The sequence below is a fragment of the Populus alba genome, chromosome 5 (genome assembly GCF_005239225.2).
Source record: "Populus alba chromosome 5, ASM523922v2, whole genome shotgun sequence".
In the NCBI taxonomy this organism is placed as follows: domain Eukaryota; kingdom Viridiplantae; phylum Streptophyta; class Magnoliopsida; order Malpighiales; family Salicaceae; genus Populus; species Populus alba.
This window is the reverse complement of record NC_133288.1, coordinates 15,255,638-15,278,311: the sequence shown is the minus strand read 5'-3', so window position 1 is coordinate 15,278,311 and position 22,674 is coordinate 15,255,638. Positions and strand designations below refer to the sequence as shown.

Below are 22,674 nucleotides of genomic sequence, written 5' to 3'. Positions count from 1 at the left end.
TAAGCAACGGAAGAAAAGGTGGTCAAAATGCACAAAAAAACCAAACAACATTACCAATTATTACTGTAATGACAATGTCATTGGATGTGAGGAAACATTAATTAATTTTCCCATATCTTTTAACTTTATACTTAATTAATTTTATGATAGAAAAGATAGAACAAAAGACAAAAAAAAATGTTTTTATATTTTTTTTTTAATTTTGAAATAACTTGAATTTATTATAAAATTATTTTAAGAATGGATTTATTTTATATTTTTCTTTATTTCTCTAATAAAATATGTTTTTTTATCATTATGAAGCCAACAGAGCATATGGGTAATAAATTAATTACATTACATATATCCTATTGGTTCCGATAATGACAACAAAATCTACTGAATCATTTTTTATCAATTTCAACACGCTATGTGAATGGCAGTTTTGACCAATTTGTACAGGAAACCCGATGTGACCGTAAAACGGCACAAAAAGAAATGAACAAAACCTATTAAAATGAATTTTACAATATAATATATAATACATGTATACTCTATGAAAAAGTCACACAGACCATCCATTCATGCGCCCCGAGAACTGCTCTGTTGTGTAGTAAAAAAACCTCTGCAGTATTCCCCATAAGAGGTAGTGGCTGACTACTGATTTCACAAAGTAAACACCCCTTCTTGTAATAACTCTTGTTTGCTATCTGAGGACAAAGAAAAAGGAAATTCGATTTCTGGCCCATGAGTCTTTCTGCGCAGGAGCAGGAGGTGGTGTCCCATGTACAACTACATAACAGAGAGAGGAACAAAAAACAAAACAGTATTAACTGGGCAAAGTCAACAAGCAAGAAGTCTCTGCTCCTGCGGTATATTTTAGTCTTTTTTCTTCTCTTTATTGTACTATTATTTCTCTGCCCCCCCCTTCATTGCAAAAGACTCCCTTAGAGCGGTTAGAAAATCATCATATAGGCATCCTTCGATTCTCTCACAATCTTTTTTTATATATAATTATACTAGTAATTTCCTTTTGTTTTTTTGTCCTTGGAAAAGGAGTTTCGATTGTTCTCTCATCTCGCCTTTTCTTTGTTTTTAGCATCATTTTTCCATTCAATTGGGTGTGCAAACTAGTAAGTAGTACAAACAAGGAACAGCAAAAATACCAGACTTTCCTCACCAAACAGGAACCACAAGCTACACCCGTTTCAAGCTTTTAATTGGGGATAGTTTGTAGGTAATTCGTTTGTTTTGACTTGTTTCTTGGAGGGGGTTTTATGTTTGTGTTTATAGGGTTTTGCATTTTAGTTTCATTTTTATGATAAAGTTTGGATTTTGATGGTGCAGATACTGGATTTGGGAGGTTGGTTTGGTTTGAAATCTCGAATATTGAAAGTGGATGGTGGGAATTTAACTGAACAAGTTGGAGGTTCTCTACATAGTTCTGTTTCTATGGATTGGTTATGCTGTTTTTTTCCTTCCTACTCTCAGGTAAAAAGATTATTTTTTTTCCTAGTTTTTATTATTTTGGTATGTGTTTGTGATTCTTTAATTGTTCTATTCTTATTTCTATTCGATGCATAACCTTGTTTCATGATTAGCTTGTAAGAATGGGTGGTGGAACATGGATCTATACGTGTGATATACTATTTCTAAGGGGGCATTTTTCAGTTTTCGTATCAGTTTGGGATTTAATTGTGGATATACGTTGGATAACCCATGGCTGAAAATTTTTGGTTACACAGAAATACTTTAGGTTTCCGTTCTGTCAAGTGTCATTGTTTACCTACTTGTTTTGTGAGTTCTTCGGGGATCTAGAATTTACATAGTAGGTGTAGCTACTCGCTAAACCGTTCTAAAAAATTAGATTTACTGATGAGTTTACAGCATTAAGGTCTTCTATGTAACCCAAGAAGAAAACACAGTTCCAAGTTTCGCTATTGTTTTTCAATAATGTTATTGAGCAACTTTCTATACTTCAATTGCTTGTAGTGTAGAATTATATTTCTCATGTATTACTTTAGTGAATTAAAACTCATTTTTGCATGCTTTTGTATTTCTCTTCGTCTTCTAATCATGTGACTTAGACTGTGATTATTGTTACATGTAGCTTGTAGGTGGGCGTTCATCATCTACCTCCGGTAAGGGAAAGAATCATGAGGGTTTGATCAAGTATGGTTTCAGCCTAGTAAAGGGGAAAGCTAATCATCCAATGGAGGATTATCATGTTGCCAAGTTTGTGCAGATTCAAGAGCATGAATTAGGGCTTTTTGCTATTTATGATGGCCACTTGGGAGACAGTGTGCCCGCATACTTACAGAAACATTTGTTTTCCAATATCCTGAAGGAGGTTTAGCATTGCTTCCAAACATTTTATTGATGGCCAAACATTTTGGTCTGCTTAAATAACTTCAGAATGCTTTCTAACACTTTATTATTTGATCCTTCTAGGAAGAGTTTTGGGTTGATCCCAACCGATCTATCTCAAAAGCCTATGAGAGGACTGACCAGGCAATTCTCTCTAATAGTTCTGACTTGGGGCGAGGAGGATCTACAGCTGTGACTGCTATCTTGATAAATAGTAAAAGACTATGGGTAGCTAATGTTGGAGATTCAAGAGCAGTTGTTTCAAGAGGAGGCCAGGCAAGGCAAATGACCACAGATCATGAACCCAACACTGAACGAGGCAGCATAGAGAACAAAGGTGGCTTTGTCTCAAACATGCCAGGTCTTTTTCACAGTAGCCATTATTAGTAATCTCTCTGTTTGAATATCTGCTCTTCTGAATTTAATATACACCAATGGCTTTCTGAGGAAATTATCGGGTGTTATTCTAATCTTTTTAGTGGGGAGCTGCTTCAAATTTTTTAACGCATAGTTTTATGGCTTATGATTTATTCATGTGAAGCTAGAATTTAAAAGAATAAGACTAATTTTGAGTTTCTGAATATGCTCATTTGTCAGCTTTTTGAAATTCTCAAGCAAGTGAACATCTTCCGAACCCAAATAAGATGTCATAACAATGAATGGTCTACTTAAATTAAATTTATGCAGCATTCAGACATTAATAGACAATTTAGAGTTCAGTGGCTTCCAGTTAACTTTGATCTGCGTCAGAGCATCTTTGAAAAAAAAAAAAAGTATTCTCTAGTAGAGAGGATCTGTGGCACTCCCCCCCCCCCCCTCATTGCCTGGATTCATTTTGGATGAGTGAATGCATGCATATTTGTTCATCATTCAAAGAACCTTTTCATAAGAATTTTAGTTTGCTTGTTATGTGGTGTTCTGCCAGTGAGGTGGTGTTGAAGCTTTCATGCATATTGTTCAAATTGTTTTGCTTTTGGGTGTTCAAATCCATTATTATGCTTTTAAGAGCACTGAACGCCTCCTTCTATTATCAGATCCTCTTTTTTTTTTTTTTTTTTCCTGTAATTTCCTACCCTACTTAGGCTTCCATGACCAAAGTCTTTTAAGGCACTTTGATACCTATGACATTAAGTGATTAGCTAAGGATTTCCATTTCTATGGGAACAGAAAATGTCATCAGAATATGTAGTATTTCCCTCTCTTTGCAAATGTTTTCTCAACCAAGCAAACACTCTGTTCTATACCAATAACAATACTGTTGATCTCACTTCCTTTTGAACTTCTTTCCAGGAGATGTCCCTAGAGTTAATGGGCAGCTGGCAGTTTCTCGTGCTTTTGGGGACAAGAGCCTTAAATCACATCTGCGTTCTGATCCTGACATACAAGAAATCGACATAGATAACAACACGGAAGTTCTTGTACTCGCTAGTGATGGTCTTTGGAAGGTGAGTCATTTCATATTAACTTTGTTTTCCATGTTGAGTCAGTGCTAACCACCTGGGCTGGCTGAAGAATCTGCAATGCGCTTGCATTAGAAAGAAGTCCATAAAATCTATCTTTTTCCATGTGAATATACACAGGTTATGTCAAATCAAGAGGCTGTTGATATTGCAAGGAGGATTAAAGACCCCATGAAAGCAGCTAAGCAGCTGACAACAGAGGCATTAAAAAGAGAAAGTAAAGATGACATATCATGTGTTGTTGTTAGATTTAGGGGGTAGAACCCTTTGCAAGACCATTGTTATCCAGGTGCCAGTATTACGTATTATAAGAAGAATTTCTTTACAGGGGTTGCCAATTGGTGAGAATACATACTTGGTTGGGGAGTACTCAGGATCGCCAGTAGTTTGGAATTTGTTGAAGGGAAGAGAAGATTAGAAAGGATCCCCCATTGTAAAATTATTTTATTGATGTTGTGGTGTTTGATATTGTTTGATTTCTTTATGAAAGTGGATTAGAACATCTTGATGTATATTGTGTTCTAAGCTGTCTAGAAGACCATTTTATCTTTGTTTTGATGAAGAAAATGGTTTTGATTGCGATTGCAAGAACTGCACGGATCAATTCAGTGAACTTTAGCTACCAAGACCACCCCTCCGTCTGCCTTTGTTGCAAGCTCTTCAGAGGTTCATAATTTTTTGAGTCTGGTACGGCAGATCTTCCATCCGAAGTTCATTATTGATGTCCCGCTCATTGTTTTAGGCCAAACTGCTGCTAAAGCTTGAGCTTAACCTGCCTGGTTTTTTAGTTTCTTTTGGGGTCTGCACTCTTTGCTTTCGCAGCTGTCTTGGCTCCCAAGTCTTAATCAGGCTTCTTAAGTCGATGTTACTTAAAATTACATATCTTAATTTGATGTTAGTGGATTTTTTTTTATTTTTTAAAGGAAGTTTGAATAGTGTAGTGACGCTGTTTTGACTGCATTGTGTCTTTACGTTGATGGGAAATACACTAATTTTTCAGAAAAATATTTTTATGAAAACTAAGCTAAATTTTTTTTTTTACTAAAAAGTGTTTTCTATTTATCAACTTTTCTAATAACAAATAAATACAAAAAAGTTTGGAAAGTGATTTTCTGGAAACTATTTTTTTGAAAACAAACACAGCTAAAAGGAGAATATTTTTCTAAAAACCAAGCCAAATTTTTCTTTGACTGAAATTGACTAAAAAGTGTTTTCCATTAACCGGAAAGTGTTTTCCGTTAACTAACTTTTCTAATGACAAACAAACACAAGAAAGTTTGGAAAATAACTTTTCGAAAACCACTTTTCAGGAAAACAAACATGGTCTATGTTTTTGGTTTGTGAATACTTGTACTGCTATTTGTTTCGAATTAAAATGATTATAAAGCACATGATTTATTATAAGATTTTAGTAGCTAAATTAGTAAAATTAATTTTAATATTGAACTGACATATACCGTAAGCTAGTATATACTCTTAGTGTTAGTAGTTTATACTTTATAGTACACAATTAAAAATGACATCAATACAATTAATTCATGACAACAACCACCTTTGACGCTGCCATTCCCTCAAGAATGCTTGGTCTCTTATCAGTGTATGGGCCAGAGCCCAACTTCGCTATAGAATTATAGAAAAACCCTACAGCTTAGCCCAGACCCAACTGGCAAGTGGAGGCAATATTAGGGTTTAGTCATTCTAGCAGCCACCCTCGCTATATATATACGCACCCACGCCATGGATGAAAGAATCCACCAGTCCATATGGAGCTTCCACTTCTGCTATCTACATCCCTCTGCTCTCCCTCCCCCATCCCCTTGATTCTTGTAATAGTAGTGGTAGAGTTGTTGGTGTTATTGATTTTTTAAAAAAGAAAAAGAGAGGTTTCGAGTACTAAGATTTGCCTCTCCTTTCAGCTGCAAGGGCTAAGATCTATTTTGGATCAATTTCTTGACGGCTTTGTTCTAGAGGCATACATAAACTTTTCGATCCAAAGTCTTGGGGTTTGTCAGATTATTACTTGCTCTTTCGGGGGCATTGTTTTTTTCTCTGGCACCCATTTCTCTGGTACATTTCTTGAGAGTTTTCTATCAAAAGAGAACTTTATATTTTTCTTAAATCGAGTAGACATAATTTTTCAAAATAATAAAATAATTATTTTAAATCTGATTTTTAATAAAAGAAAACAAATTTCATTTGTAGGGAAAAGAAAGGGGGCTAAAATAATTTTGTTATTGCTAAAGATTAATTATTTATTTTTGAAGTCTTAATGTTCATTACTTTGTGAGAAAGACTAATTTTAATAAACCTAGTGATTTTAACAACATTATCTTATGTATGTGTATTTTTAGGCAAGGTCTGATATACTCGAAAAAATATTCACTCGAATATCTCTGCGATGACCGATCTAAGTTCCAGGCTAGGAGGAAAATAAAGAGGGAAAACTAGAGTCTTAAAATTGAAGAGAATTTGCTGGAAAAAAAATCAACTAATAAAGAGTGCAAAAGAACTAATAAAAAAATCAACTAGAAGCATTCTCCAGCCCTCTTTTACAGAGTATTTGGAACAAAACGAATAAAGAATTAATTCTATTATTACTAGAATTAATTATTATTATTATCAACTTTAATTGTCTGTCATAAAATAGAATTAAATTTTACAATTTTTTGGCTTTAAATATGATATCTTTTTTTAATTGAAAGAATTGTTTAGGTTTGAAGAGAGTTTTGAAAGAAGTTAATAGAATCTATTATTATTCATGTGCTGGAATGGATTGGAAAAAAATATTATTTTATAATTCAAAGAATTATAAATCTAAATCCAAGCCTAGCAAAAAAAATAATTTTGACAGCTTAAAAAGTTATTTTACAATAAATTCAATCCTAAGGCAGTTGAGGTCTCGCGGCTTAAGATTTAAATTCTCCTCTCAAAAAGATAAACTTATAAGTTCAATAGCGTTTAAACGAATTTAAAATTTTTAAAATTCTAAAAAAAAACAGTCCCATTACTCACTAATAAAAATAATTTTTTTATTAAAATTATTATATTATACTTCACTTGGTATATCAAAAAAAAAAAATTTATTAAAAATGCACTCATTCTAAATCGCATTGTAGCTAGCATCTCTTTCATCGTTAAAATATGTTGGAATTAATAATTTCAAAGTTCTTTAAAAATATTATGTAACTTAATTTTTCATTTGAAATTGGGTTTTAAGATAATTCCCATTAATAGCTTGTTGTTTATTTTAAGTCTATGGTTCTAGTATCCTATATTTTAAGTAAACAAACAACTGATCAGAATGATACAAGATTCTAGCTTTCACAGCGCTAGTAATATCTTCGACAACCATCACCGGACTTGTGGTCCAAATGAATTCCATGTGATTATTCATCGCTTGATCTGCATCTACCAGTCTCCCGGCCAAATCAATAACTTCCAAATGTTAGCTATTCCCACCAAACTGTCAACCATGCGTAGCTGTTTATCTCTGAATTTTAAGAACAAACCACACAATCCTTTAATCATCACTGCGTTTTCTCCGGTGTCTTTTAACGATCAGATGGCCCCGTTAAAATGGTTAACGGTTAAGAGTTAAAATAAAATTTGGTCACCTGAGAAGGCAATGTGTGGAGAACATGTAGAAGAAAAGAGAGATTTGATTCGAGATGTTCCTAAAGACCGGAAGCTCACAAACATTCCAAAGATCACACAGGTTTGGTCATTCTTTTCTGAACGTGCTTCGTTCAAACATTCCAAAGACTACTTTCCTTCACAATATCAATGCATGTGCTCGAAGGCTCATTTCATGCTTTGAGTGAAAACATATGAATCTTACAATACACTTTCACAGAACCAAGTCTCAACAGAAAACTAATCATTTACAGGCCATCACAAAGTCACACTTCAGAAGGTTTCAGATGCATTAGATCCCCTGCATCAATCAGTTTATCCATAGCAAAATGAATGACAAACCAGGAAATGAACTGATTCCAATAATCTGAAGCACTACCACTGAGCAAGCAGGAAAAAACCGTGCAAGAGACGTACAAATCGGTAAAAATGGCACAACCAAATGCGAGAAAAAGAATCTGTTGATTTGCAATGGCAATTTAAGGGGCGTTAAAGCTATAGATTTTTAACGCATACCACAATCATCCAAGTAGAGTGTTCTAAGAGAAAAAGATTCTTTTTCTCAGGAAATGAACTGACACAACAACGAGTCTTAAAACATTTGTTCAGCAAATAGATACATGCCAATGGTTTCCCTGTACTACTACTGAGAGTCATTCTGGCATGTTCCTCTCTTCTTCAACTAACCCAATCTTAAAGAATTGCTCTCCACAATCCCAGCTAATTCTGCAAAATTAATTCTCATTAGCAGTAAATGGAGAAAATAAGAAACATTAATAACAAGCCCCGGGAAAACATCAACATGCCAAAAGGCAATCCAATCAAATGATGGGTGCTTTACATGCTCTGTGTATGTATTTATCAAAGGTATGCAGGCGTGCCTGTATGAATGTGCAGGTGTGCAAGTTCGAATAACCACCCACACAGATTATAAAAGCTCAGTTTTGCTTACCACTGCCTTAGGTTCATCAGCTGCAGATTGCTCACCTGCCAAATTAAATAGCACCTTCATTAGTCAATGGCCATTTACAGTCAAAGTTCTTGACTTAACAGTCCAGTTATTAAACTCATATTACTTCCATTATCAAGTTACAACTTCAAATATCACCTCCTTCGTCTGGCAGATCTGAGGTCCATAAAGTGAGATTGTCCCTAAGTAGCTGCATGATAAGGGTACTGTCCTTGTAGGATTCCTCATTGAGGCTATCAAGTTCTGCTATAGCATCATCAAATGCTTGTTTAGCCAGGCAGCAGGCCCTGCATGATACAGATGTAGTTTAAAAATAAGACGCGTTACTCAGAGCTTACAGCAAAAGCAGTATCTGAAGTCCTCAAGTTCAACAAAATGGATGTGTGCATGAGGTATTTACAGCAAAAAAAAATATTGAATGTGTTTCTGCATGTTAAGCGAGAAAGAGATGCATGTTAACCTTTCGGGGGAGTTCAAAATCTCATAGTAGAAAACAGAGAAGTTTAGAGCCAGGCCAAGTCTAATTGGATGAGTTGGAGGCAAATCTGAGCTCGCGGAAGAGGTTGCTGCCTGCAGCACAAAAGAACAACATTAGTACTTTGATTAAATTATCTATCAGCTTCATAATTAAAAAGTTAAAAGTGACAAAGAAGAGAGAATAAAAGAAACTCTAGGAGAAAAAGATGATTAACAAATACTACCTCATAAGCCTTGAGGGACTGATCCGCAGCTTCTTTACGTTCATCAGCACCTTTAAACTCAGCCAAATAACGATAATAGTCTCCCTTCCTGCCTCGAAAGAAAACACAAAAAAAAAAAAAGATCCAACATAAGCAATAGAATCAATTAAAGGAAGTTTGAGCATTGCAAGCTACTATACAAACACAGATATGATAGTTAATAGAAAAGAAGATTATATAACCTGTGGAATGAATAAAATGAATTCAACACATATAAATTCATAAACAAGAGAATTCTTGTCGTTTACCTATTCTTGCTCTATATATAAGAATTTGGTTGCATGGATCCATAAGAAATAAAACTAATCTGTACAGCCTTTTGTCTATCATTCAGGAGTTTATAAGGCACCAACAACCTTATTTTGTTAGCCATCTTGAGATTATTTGCCACACCTTTCAAAATAACTCAACAGTAAGGATAGTGCAATAAATCTTACATCTTATAGTAAAAGACAGTAGATTCCCCAGTTGAAGAGGATGGGATGAGATGTTGATCAATGACTGATAATATATCATTGCAGATCTTTGCAAGCTCATCTTCAACACTCTGCATGTACTCCTTTATCCTTTTCACATTCTGTTCATTCCCCTTGGCCTCCTCCTTCTGTTCAATGGAAGAAAGTATTCTCCACGATGCCCTTCTAGCGCCAATGACGTTCTTGTAACCCACGGACACCAGATTCCTCTCCTCCACTGTCAATTCCACATCCAACTTTGCAACTTTCTTCATTGCTTCTACCATCTCTGCAGCAATTGGTTTTTAATGTCATGTTTTCATATTCAATATAATTTACCTACATTTTGTTTTTAAGAAAAAAGAAAAGGAAAGGAACAACAGCAATTCAACTGAATAAATAAGGCCAAATGGAAGTGAAATAAAACTAATAGAATCAAAATTAGAAACCTTCTGTATCAAATATTAAGAAATGGAAAAGAACACAGTTGCCTCATTTTAATTGCTATGTGAACCACAACAATCATCCATAAAAAATCTTCAATTATTACACTCCTCTCTCAATTGAGCACAACAGAAGCGTGCGTACTCATTCATCAACGGGTTGCTTAGAAAAGCTTAGCGTTATTCAAATCCTCGAATATCAAAAAAAAAAAAAAAAATGTTATTTCCCTCTCTTTTTTTAACCCATACACAACCTACATACCGAAAAGAGTGAGCGGTCATGGGAACACAGTACTACCAAATCGAAATGCCAAAAAACAATTAACAGATATAATTCTATTAAAAGTCCAGAAAATCCTTTATGGTCATTCTTATTTCTAAGCAACTATAATAATGTAGTAATTAGGGTTCTAAAATGCAAGTGCATCAGTCAATACAGCCACTAAATCAGCGTATTCAAACACAAATCCACCTTTGTAAGCATCCACTAAATCATAGGGAAAAATGAGAACATAGAGCAGCAGCAGGAATTAAGCGTGATAAATTAACAAGATAAAGGGAAAATGAAAGCAAGAAAGAAAAAAAAGTCGCAGCTTGTGGATCTCGATTGAACAAAGCACATACCATCATATCTCTCAGCTTGCTCTGCAAGTCTCGCCAAGTATACCTGTTGTTCTCTCTCCCTCTCCATGCTTTCTATCTCTCTCGTTCTCGCTCTCTGTCTGATTTGTTTTTGCTTTTGCGATTTTTGGTTGCCTGGGTAACTGTTATGATGAGATTTGTTGGTGCATGCTTTTCTAATGGGCCGTTGGATTCGACTTGATATTTTTTTATATAAAAAATATTAAAATAAAATTATTTTAAATAAAAAAAATTTAAAATTTTAAAAAACATAATTTACTATTTCCAAACACTCTAGAAAAGATTGCAAGGTGATACGACTGTCAGTTAAGATTGGGTTTTGAAGGATTCGGGAGTTAAATCATGGCCGTTTGGGTTAGGGTTTCGTAAGTTAAAAAATAACCTACGCCATGGGTACTCAGTATTTTTTTTAAAAGTAATTTTTATTAAAATAATTTTTTAAATTTTTTATTTTTAATAATGTGAATTAAGATAATTAAAAAAAATACTAAAACAAACCATTAAGTTAATAATTTTTTAAAATAAATATATTTTAAAAAACCATAAAAAAAAAAATCGTGCTCTTGTACCTTTTAGCATTTAGTCATAGTCAACCCTCCACCCTATTTCGGTTCACGTGAAAGACTTTTTAACCCTTTCATTCAAGTCAGGCAAGAAAGTCTTTTAATTTGATTAAGACCGCCAATTGACTAGTCTTTCACTAATTAAACCTGAACACGGACGAATCCATTCTAAAATTTATCACATGCCTCTCTCTCTCTCTCTCTCTCTCTCTCTCTCCTGTAAAAAATTCGTCAAATTAATTCTTCTATTAATAAATTAGGTTTTACTAATAAAACCAAGTATAATTAATTATTAAACCTAATCCAATGATTTTCTATGCTTTATTTTAATAAAGCATTCTTTATTAATACTTTATTTTTTTGGTTAATGTAACCTAATAATAATTTATTTTACTTGTTAATGTAACCTAATAATAGTTAAATTATTTATTTTATTAGCTAAGTCTAATTTAGTGTAGAAGTGTTAATTTGATTTAAATTTATATAATATAATAATATATGATGATTTTTAAAAATTAATTGAATAAAAATTGATTAACCAGCAACAAAATGTTTAATCATTGGTTATTTGATTGTGTTTTTAAAAAGTGAAAGTACAAAAAAATCCTTTGGACCCAAATTTAAAGAAAATTTGCTTTTAAGGGTAATTTAATCATTTCATCGTGTTTTAAAAATGTTATCAAATCGATTTATCCCTATTAATTTGTTAATGACTAATAGACTCCCAAGAAAAGATTTTATTACCTTTAATAACTAGTTCATTGGGTTTTTTTTATTAGAGAAAGATTGAACCCTACTAGTGTTTTTCTAATTAATGATCATTATGGTTCCTCTTTGCTTCTAGATTTTTGTCTAATTCTTTTGTTTTTTTTTATCTTAATTGACGACAACATCATTTTTTTTCTTTCATTCAATAATATATTTTTCTCTAATTATTTTCATATTTATTTTTAAAGCCTAACACAGATGGTGAGGTATGTGGAAATGACGAAACCAAATGTTTTTAAACAAGAAAGACAATAAATTTATTGGAAAATTACCTTGACTTTTCTATAATTTAGTCTTTTTTTATTATTTACTTTGCCTTTATTCTTTTAAAAATTACAATTTATATCTTTAATCAACATAGTTTTAAAATTTAGAAAAAAAAAAATCTACCCTTATATATAATATACTACAAAATCCTATAGAGATGAATGAAACAAAATTATCTCTAACACAACCGATAAAACTCGAACAAAAATTCAATAGCCTCTTGACAAATATATCAATCTTTCAACTTTTAATTAACAGAGATATAAACACAAATTCAATCAAAAAATTTTCAACTTTTAGTAGATTTAATCCTTTATACATGTACATATTTATTTTTGTGTTTACATCTCGAGTTTTATTTGTGAATTTTTCAAAGATTAGGGGAGTTTTGATTTGTGAATGATGTCGAAGTTTGAGGAGATGAAATTTTATGGTGATATGGATTCCTTTTAATGCTCCCTTTATGGAAGGAGATATGATTGCTCCTCAAGATGAGCCAAAAGTTACTACGGAGGGTGTGAGGAGAGATACACACACAATAATATGAGTGTGGTAGAAGATAGATCTCTAATTTTTAGTTTTTGACAGAGGAAAAGGTATAGGAAGAGACAAAAGTAGTCCATTTAATATCACGTAATGTCCCTTCAATTTTATCATTTACATTACATACTTTTTTGTCAAGAAAATGAAAATGAAACCCCAAACATAATGCCAATATAAAAACTTTAATGAAATAAACTTAAGATAAAAAAGGAAAGTAAAAAAATTCTCACGAACTTATTTTCTTTTCATAAATGCTTTTATCCTTTAACATCATAAATGAATCATTCATGGATATTAAGCAATATTAGTCATGCCAACTACTATCCATGATGGCTTTATAGGATAAGTTAAGAACAAATTAAGAAAAAAAAAGGCATGGCTCTAACTTCATACTTCCTTATATTACTACTAGATGGGAAAAAAAATCTTATTGTTGTCAAGCTCAAAGTAATGAGATGAGAGGTCAAACTAAGACAAAACAAAAACAAGGATCTTGTATTAGAATTGTATTTCTAAATTGATATATTAGCATTAGGATAAAAGGGGGCAACATTATGTAATATACAAGCCTTGATTACAAATATTTGTTTTCCTAAAATAAAGGTAAAGAAAATAAACAAAGATTCAAGTAGTTTTCTGGTTGATCTGTTAAATGGTAAAGCATAGAGAATGGTGCATTACATCTTCCTAATTTGTTTTCACATATGAATCTAAGTGAACTATGACCTTTAATCCATTGGATATTTCCTATGAGGGAGATGGTGGGTGTGAGGTAGTCATGGTGGCTAAACAATGGTGGTTGACAATAAAAAAAAAAAAAAAAAAAAAAAAGAGAAAAGGGAGAAGAGGTGGTGACTAGGATAATAGAGATGAGTTTCAAAAAGTTAGTTTTTTTTTTTACTTTATAAAAATTTTGTAATTTTATATTTTTAGCACTGCAAGGCTCTTTACTCATTAATTAGGATATAATAGTTATTATATAAATAATTCAACTTTTTTTGTTGATTTTTTTTTTGAAAATGTAAAGTGTTATAAATATATAAACACTAGGATGTAAACTATAATTTCTAAAAGAATTGTAAATAAGTGAAAATAATGATTAAAATATATGAGTGTTAACGTAATTTTTCTAAATTTATTTCTTACCTTATTGTTGGGTAGGGATTTCATTCTAATAATTTTGATGTCTTAACTCAAGTAATCATTATATCGAGCTTTTATCAACCAAATCTGATTTTAGTTTTCTTGGATTTATTCTTTTTTATATATGGGTTCTAGGGTTCTTAGCCTCTGGTGTGTTTGGTATTGTGGTAGTTTTGTGGTTGTGATTTGAAAAAAAATGTTTTATAAAAATACTTTTGGTTGAGGTTGGTTTGGTATTTAATGGGTGTTTGTTTACGCGGTAGCTTTAGCTTTTAAAGCAAACCGGGTAAACTAGGCGTTTGGTAACATGAAAAAAGCAATTTACTATTTGGCGGGACCCATAATTTTTTCCTTAAACCGTTGTTTCCCACACAACAGCTGGGAGCTGCTTCTTGTGTAATTCATCTGGGCACTGTTCACTTCAAGTGAACAGTGCCCATGTGAATTAATGTGAGAAGCATTAACCCAGCACTATTCACGTGAACAGTGTTCATTGGACCGCGTTTGATTCGGTAAAAAAAATTTAAATTTTTTTAAAATTGTGTTTTACTCGAAAAACTAGTGTTTAATATTATTTAATAACACTTCATAAGTTAGAAGAACATCACATGATGACGTCGCATTTGTGGAATTTGATCGTAATTTAAATTTTTTTCTGATGATATTTTACCTGATTTTGTTGCAAGCTCAAAAAACTATGGAAACTATAGTCCTTATCAGATGAATTTCATACATGATAAAATTGTAGATAAGTTAATGGAATAATAAAAAAAATATTTGATATAAAATATTATTTATTTAATGATTTGATAATGGTAGTTAAATCTACAATATTTAAATTAAAAAATATCAATATTAATATATATCATTTTTAGTCATTTTATAAACTTAATTTGAAAAGCATGTTTAACCAAAACACATTAAACTACTTTTTATTCAACCTCAATTTCAACCACAGTTTTAATCAAACATATATAAATATCAAACCAATCTCAACCAAAAGTACTTTTTATAAAATAATTTTTTTAAAACCATACCACAAAAGCTACCACAATACCAAACAAACTCTTTATATATGTTTGGTTAAAATTGTGGTTGAACAAAAAGTAGTTTAATGTGTTTGGTTAAGAATGCTTTTCAAATTGAGGTTATAAAATAATTTTAAAAAATACATATTAATATTGATGGTTTTTAATTTAAATATTGTAGATGTAACTACTGCTATTACATCATGAAATAAATAATACTTTATATAAAATATTTTTTATTGTTCCATTAAACTATCTACAATTCCATCACGTATGAAATACATCCGACAATGACTATATTTTCCTTGGTTTCTTAAGCGCGTAACAACATCAGGTAAAATATAATCAGGAACAAAATGGGGATTACGATTAAATTTTACAAATGCTACATCATCAAACGATCTCCGTCTAATTTATATTGTGATACTTTATAATATCAAATACTAGTTTTTCAAATAAAACACAACTATCCTCCTCCTCCTCATCTTCAACCCAAAGCATTGCTACAGTTGTCTCAGCAGTCATTTTTTTAGCGCCAACTGCCTCTTTCTTCGTAACATATTATTTGCTAGAGTATCCCACCTCATCTTCTTCAACCAGATTCATTGATTTAGTTTTTTCTTCCATAATCCTTTCAGTATCTACTTCTTCTTCCTGTCTTTCAATTTCAATTCTTTCCAACCACGACAAGTTATCTTCAAAATCATTCTTCTCCACTATTCGCTTAAGTGAACAGTAAAGAGTAATTCACTCTCCACTCCACAGGAAGAAGAGTAAAAGCAGAATACTGCTTTCAACGACCCTGTGTTTTAAACGTAATTAATGGCGGGGTCCATGCACAGTAATATACGTTTCACTTATTACCAAACATCAAGTTTCCATGGCCTTCAACAACAAACGCAACCACGGAAACAAATGGTCACTGGGTTTGTATCACACTCATATGGCTAGGACTTGGTAAAATTCTATTTTAAGATCTTTGGAGTTCATGCTTAGCGCATCTAGTGTAAGAACACTCTTTATGATAGGAGGGACTCTTATATAAAGTTGGAGTACGATCGTTCTCTTACCTATTTTTCTTCACATTATTTTGTTTTATTCCTTCAAGAAATTAAAGTTGTCTACATGTATTCGGTGGTGCATGTACTAAAGCAAGTTGTTGTGTCATTCGTTGAGGGAGTGCAATAAAGTTTAAAATTGTTTTGATGTGGCTAGAGTAACTTGAGCAAGAACTTTTATTTATAGACGATTTGAAGGGATTGATGTACCTACAATGAGTAGGTCAGTTACTCTCTTATGTCTTGGAATTTTTAAGTTGTTGGCTATAGAAAGAACTTTTAGTGATAATGATGTATAAAAAGAGAATGAACTAGCTTTTATTTGTTTTCCATAATCAGCACCACTAACGAAGTAAGAAAAAACTTCAAAGAAAACAATAGCATAGAAAAGTGTGATGTATGAAAAGAGAATGAACTAGCCTTTATTTTTTTTCCATAGCTAGCACCACTAATGAAGTAAGAAAAAACTTTAAAGAAAACAATAACATAAGAAAATGTATGGTGTGATTGTTACATGTGTTATTCTATCATGGCTCGTGTGTTCTTACTTGGTGACCTAAGGTATTTATACACCTTAGTCACACAAAATTATCTTGTACAAAATAGAGTTGCAATATATATCATGGAGAAGTAACCATAGAAAATAATTACCTTTATCATAGAGGTTGTCTCGCATCCCTCGCGCGGCGATTGATGGCGTTTTTCATTCGTTTGCTTGTTTTTAGGAGTCCCCACCTAGTATTCGATTTAGGGTTGCTATGAAACTCAGATGTACTGGTCTTTGTTAGAGATTCACGAGTAAGGGACTTGTTGTGGCTAGGGAAGATATTAGCACCCCTAACGCACCCTACCTGAGGTAAGCTGCTTCGTGATTTGATGTGATTTTAAAAAAATTAACATATTAGCCAAATTCTTAAGGCTTTAATAAATCAATTATTAAATCCCAAAATATATGCAGAAACATGTTCTTGCATTCTCATGGGAAATACAACATAAATTTATTTATACCCAAGATATTTGACTATATGCAAATTAAAACATTTAATCCTTTTTCTTTTTGATTTTTTCACATTTACAAAAAACATACATAAAAAAAATATAAAAGCACACACATCCCTCTTTTTACTATGTTTACTCACCCATAATGACATGTTTACAAAATAACATAAATTAAACAAAAAAAGCTAACAATAATCTAAAATACATGTTCCAACATGTTAAAATTACAAAATAGACTCAGGAATTGTAGAGGAGGACTTTTAGGAATGCAGGAATAGTGGCAGTGCATTTTCTCCACGCGACACCACCATTAGCGGCGCGTGGGTTCCAGTGCCAATGTAAAGTATACCCTAAAGTATTAAAGATACAAAAAAATATGATGTTAACATTTTAGCTTTAGAACGATTAGGATTTAACCCGATAATGTAGAGATTTCATCACAAAGAAAGATCTGTTTTGAACCTTAGATGAGACCAACAAATAGAAACACGACTTAGAATAACAATTAACCATCAATTCAGTTTATCTTAAGTAAGGTGTATTAGGGGTGATACATCTGCTCCTTGCACAACTAGTCCCCTTACCCAGACTCTCATGGACCAATAAGTTTTCTAATGATCATGATATTAGATAGCGACTCCCTTAAATCATGCATATACCTATAGCTTCTACAATAGAGAATTAGGTGTGCATAAGGTGGTGGCATGGCGTGCGAACATATTGTGATGGTATTTTATTTTTCTTTTTCATCCTTTCTTTTTTCCTTGTCTTTTACATGTTGTCCACTAAAGCAAATTTGGGGATTGAACTAGATAGTTGTTATAGAATCAGGGAGTAAGATGCAAATTTGGGTCAAATAACTAATTATAATTTGTTCTTTTTTTATTTTTTAGGATTGTTGGGCCAATTGAACAATAGTTATCAAGTCTTGGTTGTTGGACCTTAGCCCAACAAATTGATCAGGTAACATTAGTCAATCTATTATATTATTTATTAGCCTTGAGGTTTTTGACCTATCAATAAGGCAACGTTTGGTTACTGTCCAATGATAGAAAAAAACAAAGACAATGGAGACACAAAAGACAAGACAAAAAAGAAAATAAAAACAAAATTGTGTTTGGAAGTGAAGTACAAGACAAAGTGATTATCTCTATATCATGTTTGGTTTTGCTGGACATGACAATAAAATATAAAAAATCTATTTTACCCTTAATATGTATTGTTGTCAGACTTGCATATTAAAAAAAAATTAGATATTATTTTTTTTAATTTAGTTTATATTGAGTGCTAAAAATAATTATATTAGAATAATTATAGTTATAAAACCAAGATTAACTTAATGGGTTGACCTAAGGCCTAAATTGGTCCAAGTTTAAGAAAAAATAGAGGAAAAGTTGATTAGACATAACCTAGTCAAAAACCTAAGCCAAACGGAAAAAAAAACACGGGTTAAGAACCCGTTAACTTTTTTAAAAAATATTGATCAAAACAAGGTTACTTTAATTATTTTTCTAAAAAAGAAATTTAGATCAGCCGAGTTGACACTCTTAACCCGTGACTTGAACCTTGTCTCGGGTCAAGTTTCAAAATCATGATATTAATCACTTTTATCCATACGTTGATTCGATTCAACTCATGTTGACCCTCTCATTTTGTGACCCGAGCTTTGCCTCGGTTGACTCTGAGTCAAATTTTAAAACTATGATAATAACATTTTTTATCCTTAGATTGACTCGGGTCAACCCGGGTTGACCCTCCTAATATGTGACTCAAGCTTTACTCCTGGTTGATCCTTGAATTAAGTTTTCAAATTATGATAACAACTATAGAAATATTATGTTGAATTGGGTCGATCTGGGTTACCCTCTTCCCATGTGACTTGAGCTTTATCTTAAATCGACTACTAAGTTAGGTTTCAAAACTATGATAATAATAATTTTTGTTCTTATATTGACCTGAATCAATGGTCAACCTCCCTCGTGAACCGGATCTTGCCCTGAATTGACCCCCCAAATTAGATTTTAAAATTATGATAATAACCACTTTTATTTTTACATTGACTTGGGTCAACTCCCAAGTTGAGTTTTAAAAGTACAATAATAATTGTTTTTATCCTTATATGTTGTTGTTGGATAATTTTGGAATTGAAGGTGTTTTACAAGGATTTTTTAAGAATGAAAAATAAAAAATATTGTATTTGGAGACTTATTCATTTTGTACCTTATGTTTTGAAAGTATAAAAATTCACTCTAAAATTGTCTTATAGATCGTTTTAGTCTTTTCAACTAAAAACATTTTCTAATTTTACTATTATTATTATTTTTATTATAAGACAATAACCAAATACTAGTCTTAAATGACATAGGATGATTTTTTATTGCATATTTTTAGTTAACAAATGTTGTGTTTGCCAACTAATTTTATTTATTTTTTAAAATACTTTTTAGAAAATAAGAAGATAAATATTTTTTAATAATTGAAAATAATCTTAATAGAAAATGTGTTTTATATTATTTAAATTTTTTTAAAAAATTTAAATAAAAAATTATTATTATTGTTTGATTTACTTGTTTTTCTTATTTATATATTTTATTTGGTTATTTTAAATGTAAGCAAAACAATGTACTTATTTTTTTATTTAAAAAAATGAGTTGAATAAATATATTTTCTTTGATTTTTATATGAATTCGATGTTTTTAGAATAAAATTCTTTTTAGAGATGGAAGTTACAAGATTATTATTTTATGAAAGCAAACACAATTAAAGAGAGGAAAAAATATAAACAAAAACGAGCGAAAAGAAAGCTATGACAGGATATAATGCAAGCCTCCAAGTCCCAAGAGCTCAGTTAGTTCAGTAGGAACCCTTCCAATCGCGTGGGAAGAAAAAATCTAAGCTTCCCGCCACCCACAGATTTGCGCATCCTTCCCTCCTTCCCTTTCAAAAGAAAAAGAAGAAGAAGATATTACTATCACCCAACCAAACATCGAATTAGGGCTTTGCAGAGTCTCGTCTCTCTCAAACACCTAATCTAATCAGAGCGGTCGCTAACAGGGCGGGAATCTCCAATCAGCTCGATATATGTATAAGATTTGAAGCCCTAAAAATCACTCTAATTACACTGGGTATCTCAATTTCGCTGTTTTGGTTTACTGATTAATTTCTTAAAACACAGAGGATGGCTAATCACAGTGAAGATCTCTCCCAATTAAACATTTCGATAGAGGTATTTCCTTCTTTCAATTTTCTCTTTTCTATCCCAAATGTTAAAAATTCAGTGCATGCTTCTTTCAATAGGAAAAGGACAAGCTCGTTGCTGAAGTGATCCGCTACGTGCTGTTCAAAAATCACCAGAATTCAGGGTCTCCAATTAAGAGAGATGAGCTAACCCAGATTGTTACTAAAAACTATAGGCACCGTACCCTTCCCGCTGTTGTCATTGATGAGGCTAAACACAAGCTTGCCAGCGTTTTCGGGTTTGAAATGCGTGAGCTTCAAAGGGCTCGCCCTTCCTCGACCAATCAGGGTCGTGCTTCTTCCCAACAAAGTAATCAACTTTCACCTCACTTCGTGTTATTTTTTAGGATGCGAAAGATTTTGTGGGTTGCTTGCTTGGATTGGACTTGTTTAGATTTTGACTTACTGTGTGTGCCAAATTAGTGCTTGAATCAGTTAAATTTCCAATTAAACAACTTGCAGATTTTGGTATTTCCTACTAATAAACGTTGCGTTGTTCTTTTGTCGTGAATTGACAAGTCCATTAAAGGGTATGTTGTCCTTTACAAAAACACTGAATATCAATAATTTTTGCATAATAATACTTCAATGGAAACTGATGCGATCATTATGCCAGTTATTGGTCTGCCGATTGCCTTTTCTACTTCAGTTATAACTCTTATGATCTATCGTTTCCAGGTGTTGCTGATGCTAAATCCTATGTTCTCATAAGCCAACTACCTGCTGATGTTTATAGGAAATATGTCGAGGATGTAAACTCTGCTCATGTGACTGGTTTTACTTTTGTCGTGATTAGTGTTGTGCACCTTGCTGGAGGCAAAATCCCAGAGGGTATGTCTTTTGGTTGAATTTTCCTATGATAAGCAATTCAGTAGAGCAAGCAGAGAGGCAGAAACTTTGGTTTGGAACTGCATTTTGTTCAGATCATTTCTTATTTTGAACCCGCATGGTTTTAAATTTAACTCAACTATTTGCTCGCTGTAGTTTCCTCCCACACCAGGGTAGTCACTGTTTCTCCACTCTTGCATGGCATGCACAACAGCTATGTTTTTTCGCCCACCATATCTACTATCCACTTATCTAATTTGATCCCTCTCACTCCTGTTATGCAGAAAATCTATGGCATCACTTGAAGAAAATGGGATTATTTGAAAATGATGAAAGCCATCCTGCCCTTGGAAACATTAAGCAAGCATTGGAAACACTTGTCCAGCAAAGGTTAGAAGCATAAAATGAGATGAAGTGTTTATTCAAGCAAGCATTGGAAACGCTTTATCCAGCAAATCTTTATCATCTCTGTTTTTGTTTTCCAGATATTTGCAGAAGGACAAAATCAGTGGCCCTGAAGGCAACATCTTGGTTTATGAGCTTGCTGAGAGAGCTCTAGATGGACCAGTCAACGAGAGAGTTAAAGAATACATATCACAGGTATTGTACAGATGTGAACTTGATGGCTTGTTTTTTTTTTTTTTCCCTTCACATTTTATGATGATACAATATTCCTTTCCTAATACTGCAACAATATATCCAAGAGCAGACTGTATAATGCTTCAGAAAAATCCCATTAGGTTGTCAATAACAGAAACCCTTTTGACAGTCATGCAATTTATTCATGATTTGTCCTTGAAAAAATCTCCCTGCATGCATAAATTGCAACCATATAATATAAATACTAACAGGCACAGATAATTTCATGACTTCTGAAGTTGAGATTCAGCCGTGTGGCACTACTAAGCATTTTTCAAAAAAGTTTAAGACATTGCAAAATAGTCCCTGTTGATTCTTGACATTTGAAGGATTTTGTATTGGCAGGTAGTGAAAAGAGATGTGGCCTCTGTGGTAATCAATTAGCATCCTCAAGCTAACTCCATGGATCTAAGATGCGGCAGTTCCATCTCCTGTTAAATGAATGGTAACTCATTTTGAGGATGCATCCTTGCTTAATGCTCCTCACCCCCCTGCATGCTAGAATCTGGAATTTGCTTCCACATGTGAGAGCTGGTAAATAGTAAAATACTGTTTTGTCCATTTCCACGGATGAATATGCTGTGAGCAGACTGGGGCAATCAGCAGTTAATATTGCCAACTTGCGTGGATTGTCTTTGTTTTGGGTGACTTGTATTAAAGGGCGGAGCACGGCCTTTTGCACAAGCTTAGTGGCATACTTTGTTTTAAGAAAATGGTTAGTCTCTCCCGCTGAATCATGTTCTCTTTTCAGATCATTTATGCAAAAGATTTCTAATTGCAATTGAAAAGCTGAAGAGAATCGCTTAAGCTTCTTTAGGACAGATAAATGCTCAAACTTTTTGTAGTTGGGGTGATTTAATGCATTTGCAATGCTGGTGAATTTATAGATCAAGAGAGGTTTTAAATCAGTGG

The 22,674-nt window shown here is 32.7% G+C and overlaps 3 protein-coding genes across 7 annotated transcripts; 2 read left to right on the top strand and 1 right to left on the bottom strand.

The window, feature by feature from the left end:
* Positions 1–688: 688 nt before the first annotated feature.
* Positions 689–4,318, top strand: LOC118030431 (probable protein phosphatase 2C 9). Of its 4 annotated transcripts, none has more exons than XM_035034532.2 (7): positions 690–851; positions 1,079–1,216; positions 1,327–1,470; positions 2,090–2,329; positions 2,431–2,707; positions 3,637–3,791; positions 3,927–4,318. In XM_035034532.2, the coding sequence occupies exons 3-7, from the start codon at positions 1,432–1,434 to the stop codon at positions 4,065–4,067; spliced, it is 852 nt and encodes a 283-aa protein (XP_034890423.1). In that variant the 5' UTR covers positions 690–851; positions 1,079–1,216; positions 1,327–1,431; the 3' UTR covers positions 4,068–4,318. The 4 variants fall into 4 exon arrangements, with proteins under 4 accessions (XP_034890427.1, XP_034890423.1, XP_034890425.1 ...); XM_035034534.2 differs by lacking the exon at positions 690–851 and adding an exon at positions 854–954; XM_035034536.2 differs by lacking the exon at positions 1,079–1,216 and having other exon boundaries at positions 689–851.
* Positions 4,319–7,882: 3,564 nt separating this feature from the next.
* On the bottom strand, positions 7,883–10,835 carry LOC118030430 (14-3-3 protein 7). The gene is made up of 7 exons (XM_035034531.2): positions 10,672–10,835; positions 9,587–9,893; positions 9,111–9,198; positions 8,870–8,979; positions 8,548–8,696; positions 8,392–8,426; positions 7,883–8,165 (listed from the first exon to the last, which is right to left on the bottom strand). Exons 1-7 carry the CDS (start codon positions 10,736–10,738, stop codon positions 8,160–8,162), a joined length of 762 nt encoding a protein of 253 aa, XP_034890422.1. The 5' UTR covers positions 10,739–10,835; the 3' UTR covers positions 7,883–8,159.
* Positions 10,836–19,859: 9,024 nt separating this feature from the next.
* On the top strand, positions 19,860–22,550 carry LOC118030429 (uncharacterized). 2 transcript variants are annotated; one of them, XM_035034530.1, is made up of 7 exons: positions 19,860–20,141; positions 20,234–20,284; positions 20,356–20,605; positions 20,974–21,126; positions 21,408–21,513; positions 21,609–21,723; positions 22,108–22,550. In XM_035034530.1, exons 2-7 carry the CDS (start codon positions 20,237–20,239, stop codon positions 22,144–22,146), a joined length of 711 nt encoding a protein of 236 aa, XP_034890421.1. In that variant the 5' UTR covers positions 19,860–20,141; positions 20,234–20,236; the 3' UTR covers positions 22,147–22,550. The 2 variants fall into 2 exon arrangements, with proteins under 2 accessions (XP_034890421.1, XP_034890420.1); XM_035034529.2 differs by having other exon boundaries at positions 19,860–20,284.
* Positions 22,551–22,674: the final 124 nt, after the last annotated feature.

What these genes read in the sequence shown, in the direction of transcription:
- LOC118030429 (XM_035034530.1), top strand. Translation starts at nt 20,237, where the DNA reads ATGGCTAATCACAGTGAAGATCTCTCCCAATTAAACATTTCGATAGAG. An exon ending in AATTAAACATTTCGATAGAG is followed by an intron (nt 20,285 to 20,355) that starts GTATTTCCTTCT and finishes TTCTTTCAATAG; the next exon opens with GAAAAGGACAAGCTCGTTGC. An exon ending in TTAAAGAATACATATCACAG is followed by an intron (nt 21,724 to 22,107) that starts GTATTGTACAGA and finishes TTGTATTGGCAG; the next exon opens with GTAGTGAAAAGAGATGTGGC.
- LOC118030431 (XM_035034536.2), top strand. Translation starts at nt 1,432, where the DNA reads ATGGATTGGTTATGCTGTTTTTTTCCTTCCTACTCTCAG. An exon ending in TTTTTCCTTCCTACTCTCAG is followed by an intron (nt 1,471 to 2,089) that starts GTAAAAAGATTA and finishes TGTTACATGTAG; the next exon opens with CTTGTAGGTGGGCGTTCATC. An exon ending in TTTCCAATATCCTGAAGGAG is followed by an intron (nt 2,330 to 2,430) that starts GTTTAGCATTGC and finishes TGATCCTTCTAG; the next exon opens with GAAGAGTTTTGGGTTGATCC.
- LOC118030430 (XM_035034531.2), bottom strand. Translation starts at nt 10,738, where the DNA reads ATGGAGAGGGAGAGAGAACAACAGGTATACTTGGCGAGACTTGCAGAG. An exon ending in AGTCCCTCAAGGCTTATGAG is followed by an intron (nt 8,980 to 9,110) that starts GTAGTATTTGTT and finishes TTTGTGCTGCAG; the next exon opens with GCAGCAACCTCTTCCGCGAG. An exon ending in ATTTTGAACTCCCCCGAAAG is followed by an intron (nt 8,697 to 8,869) that starts GTTAACATGCAT and finishes TGTATCATGCAG; the next exon opens with GGCCTGCTGCCTGGCTAAAC.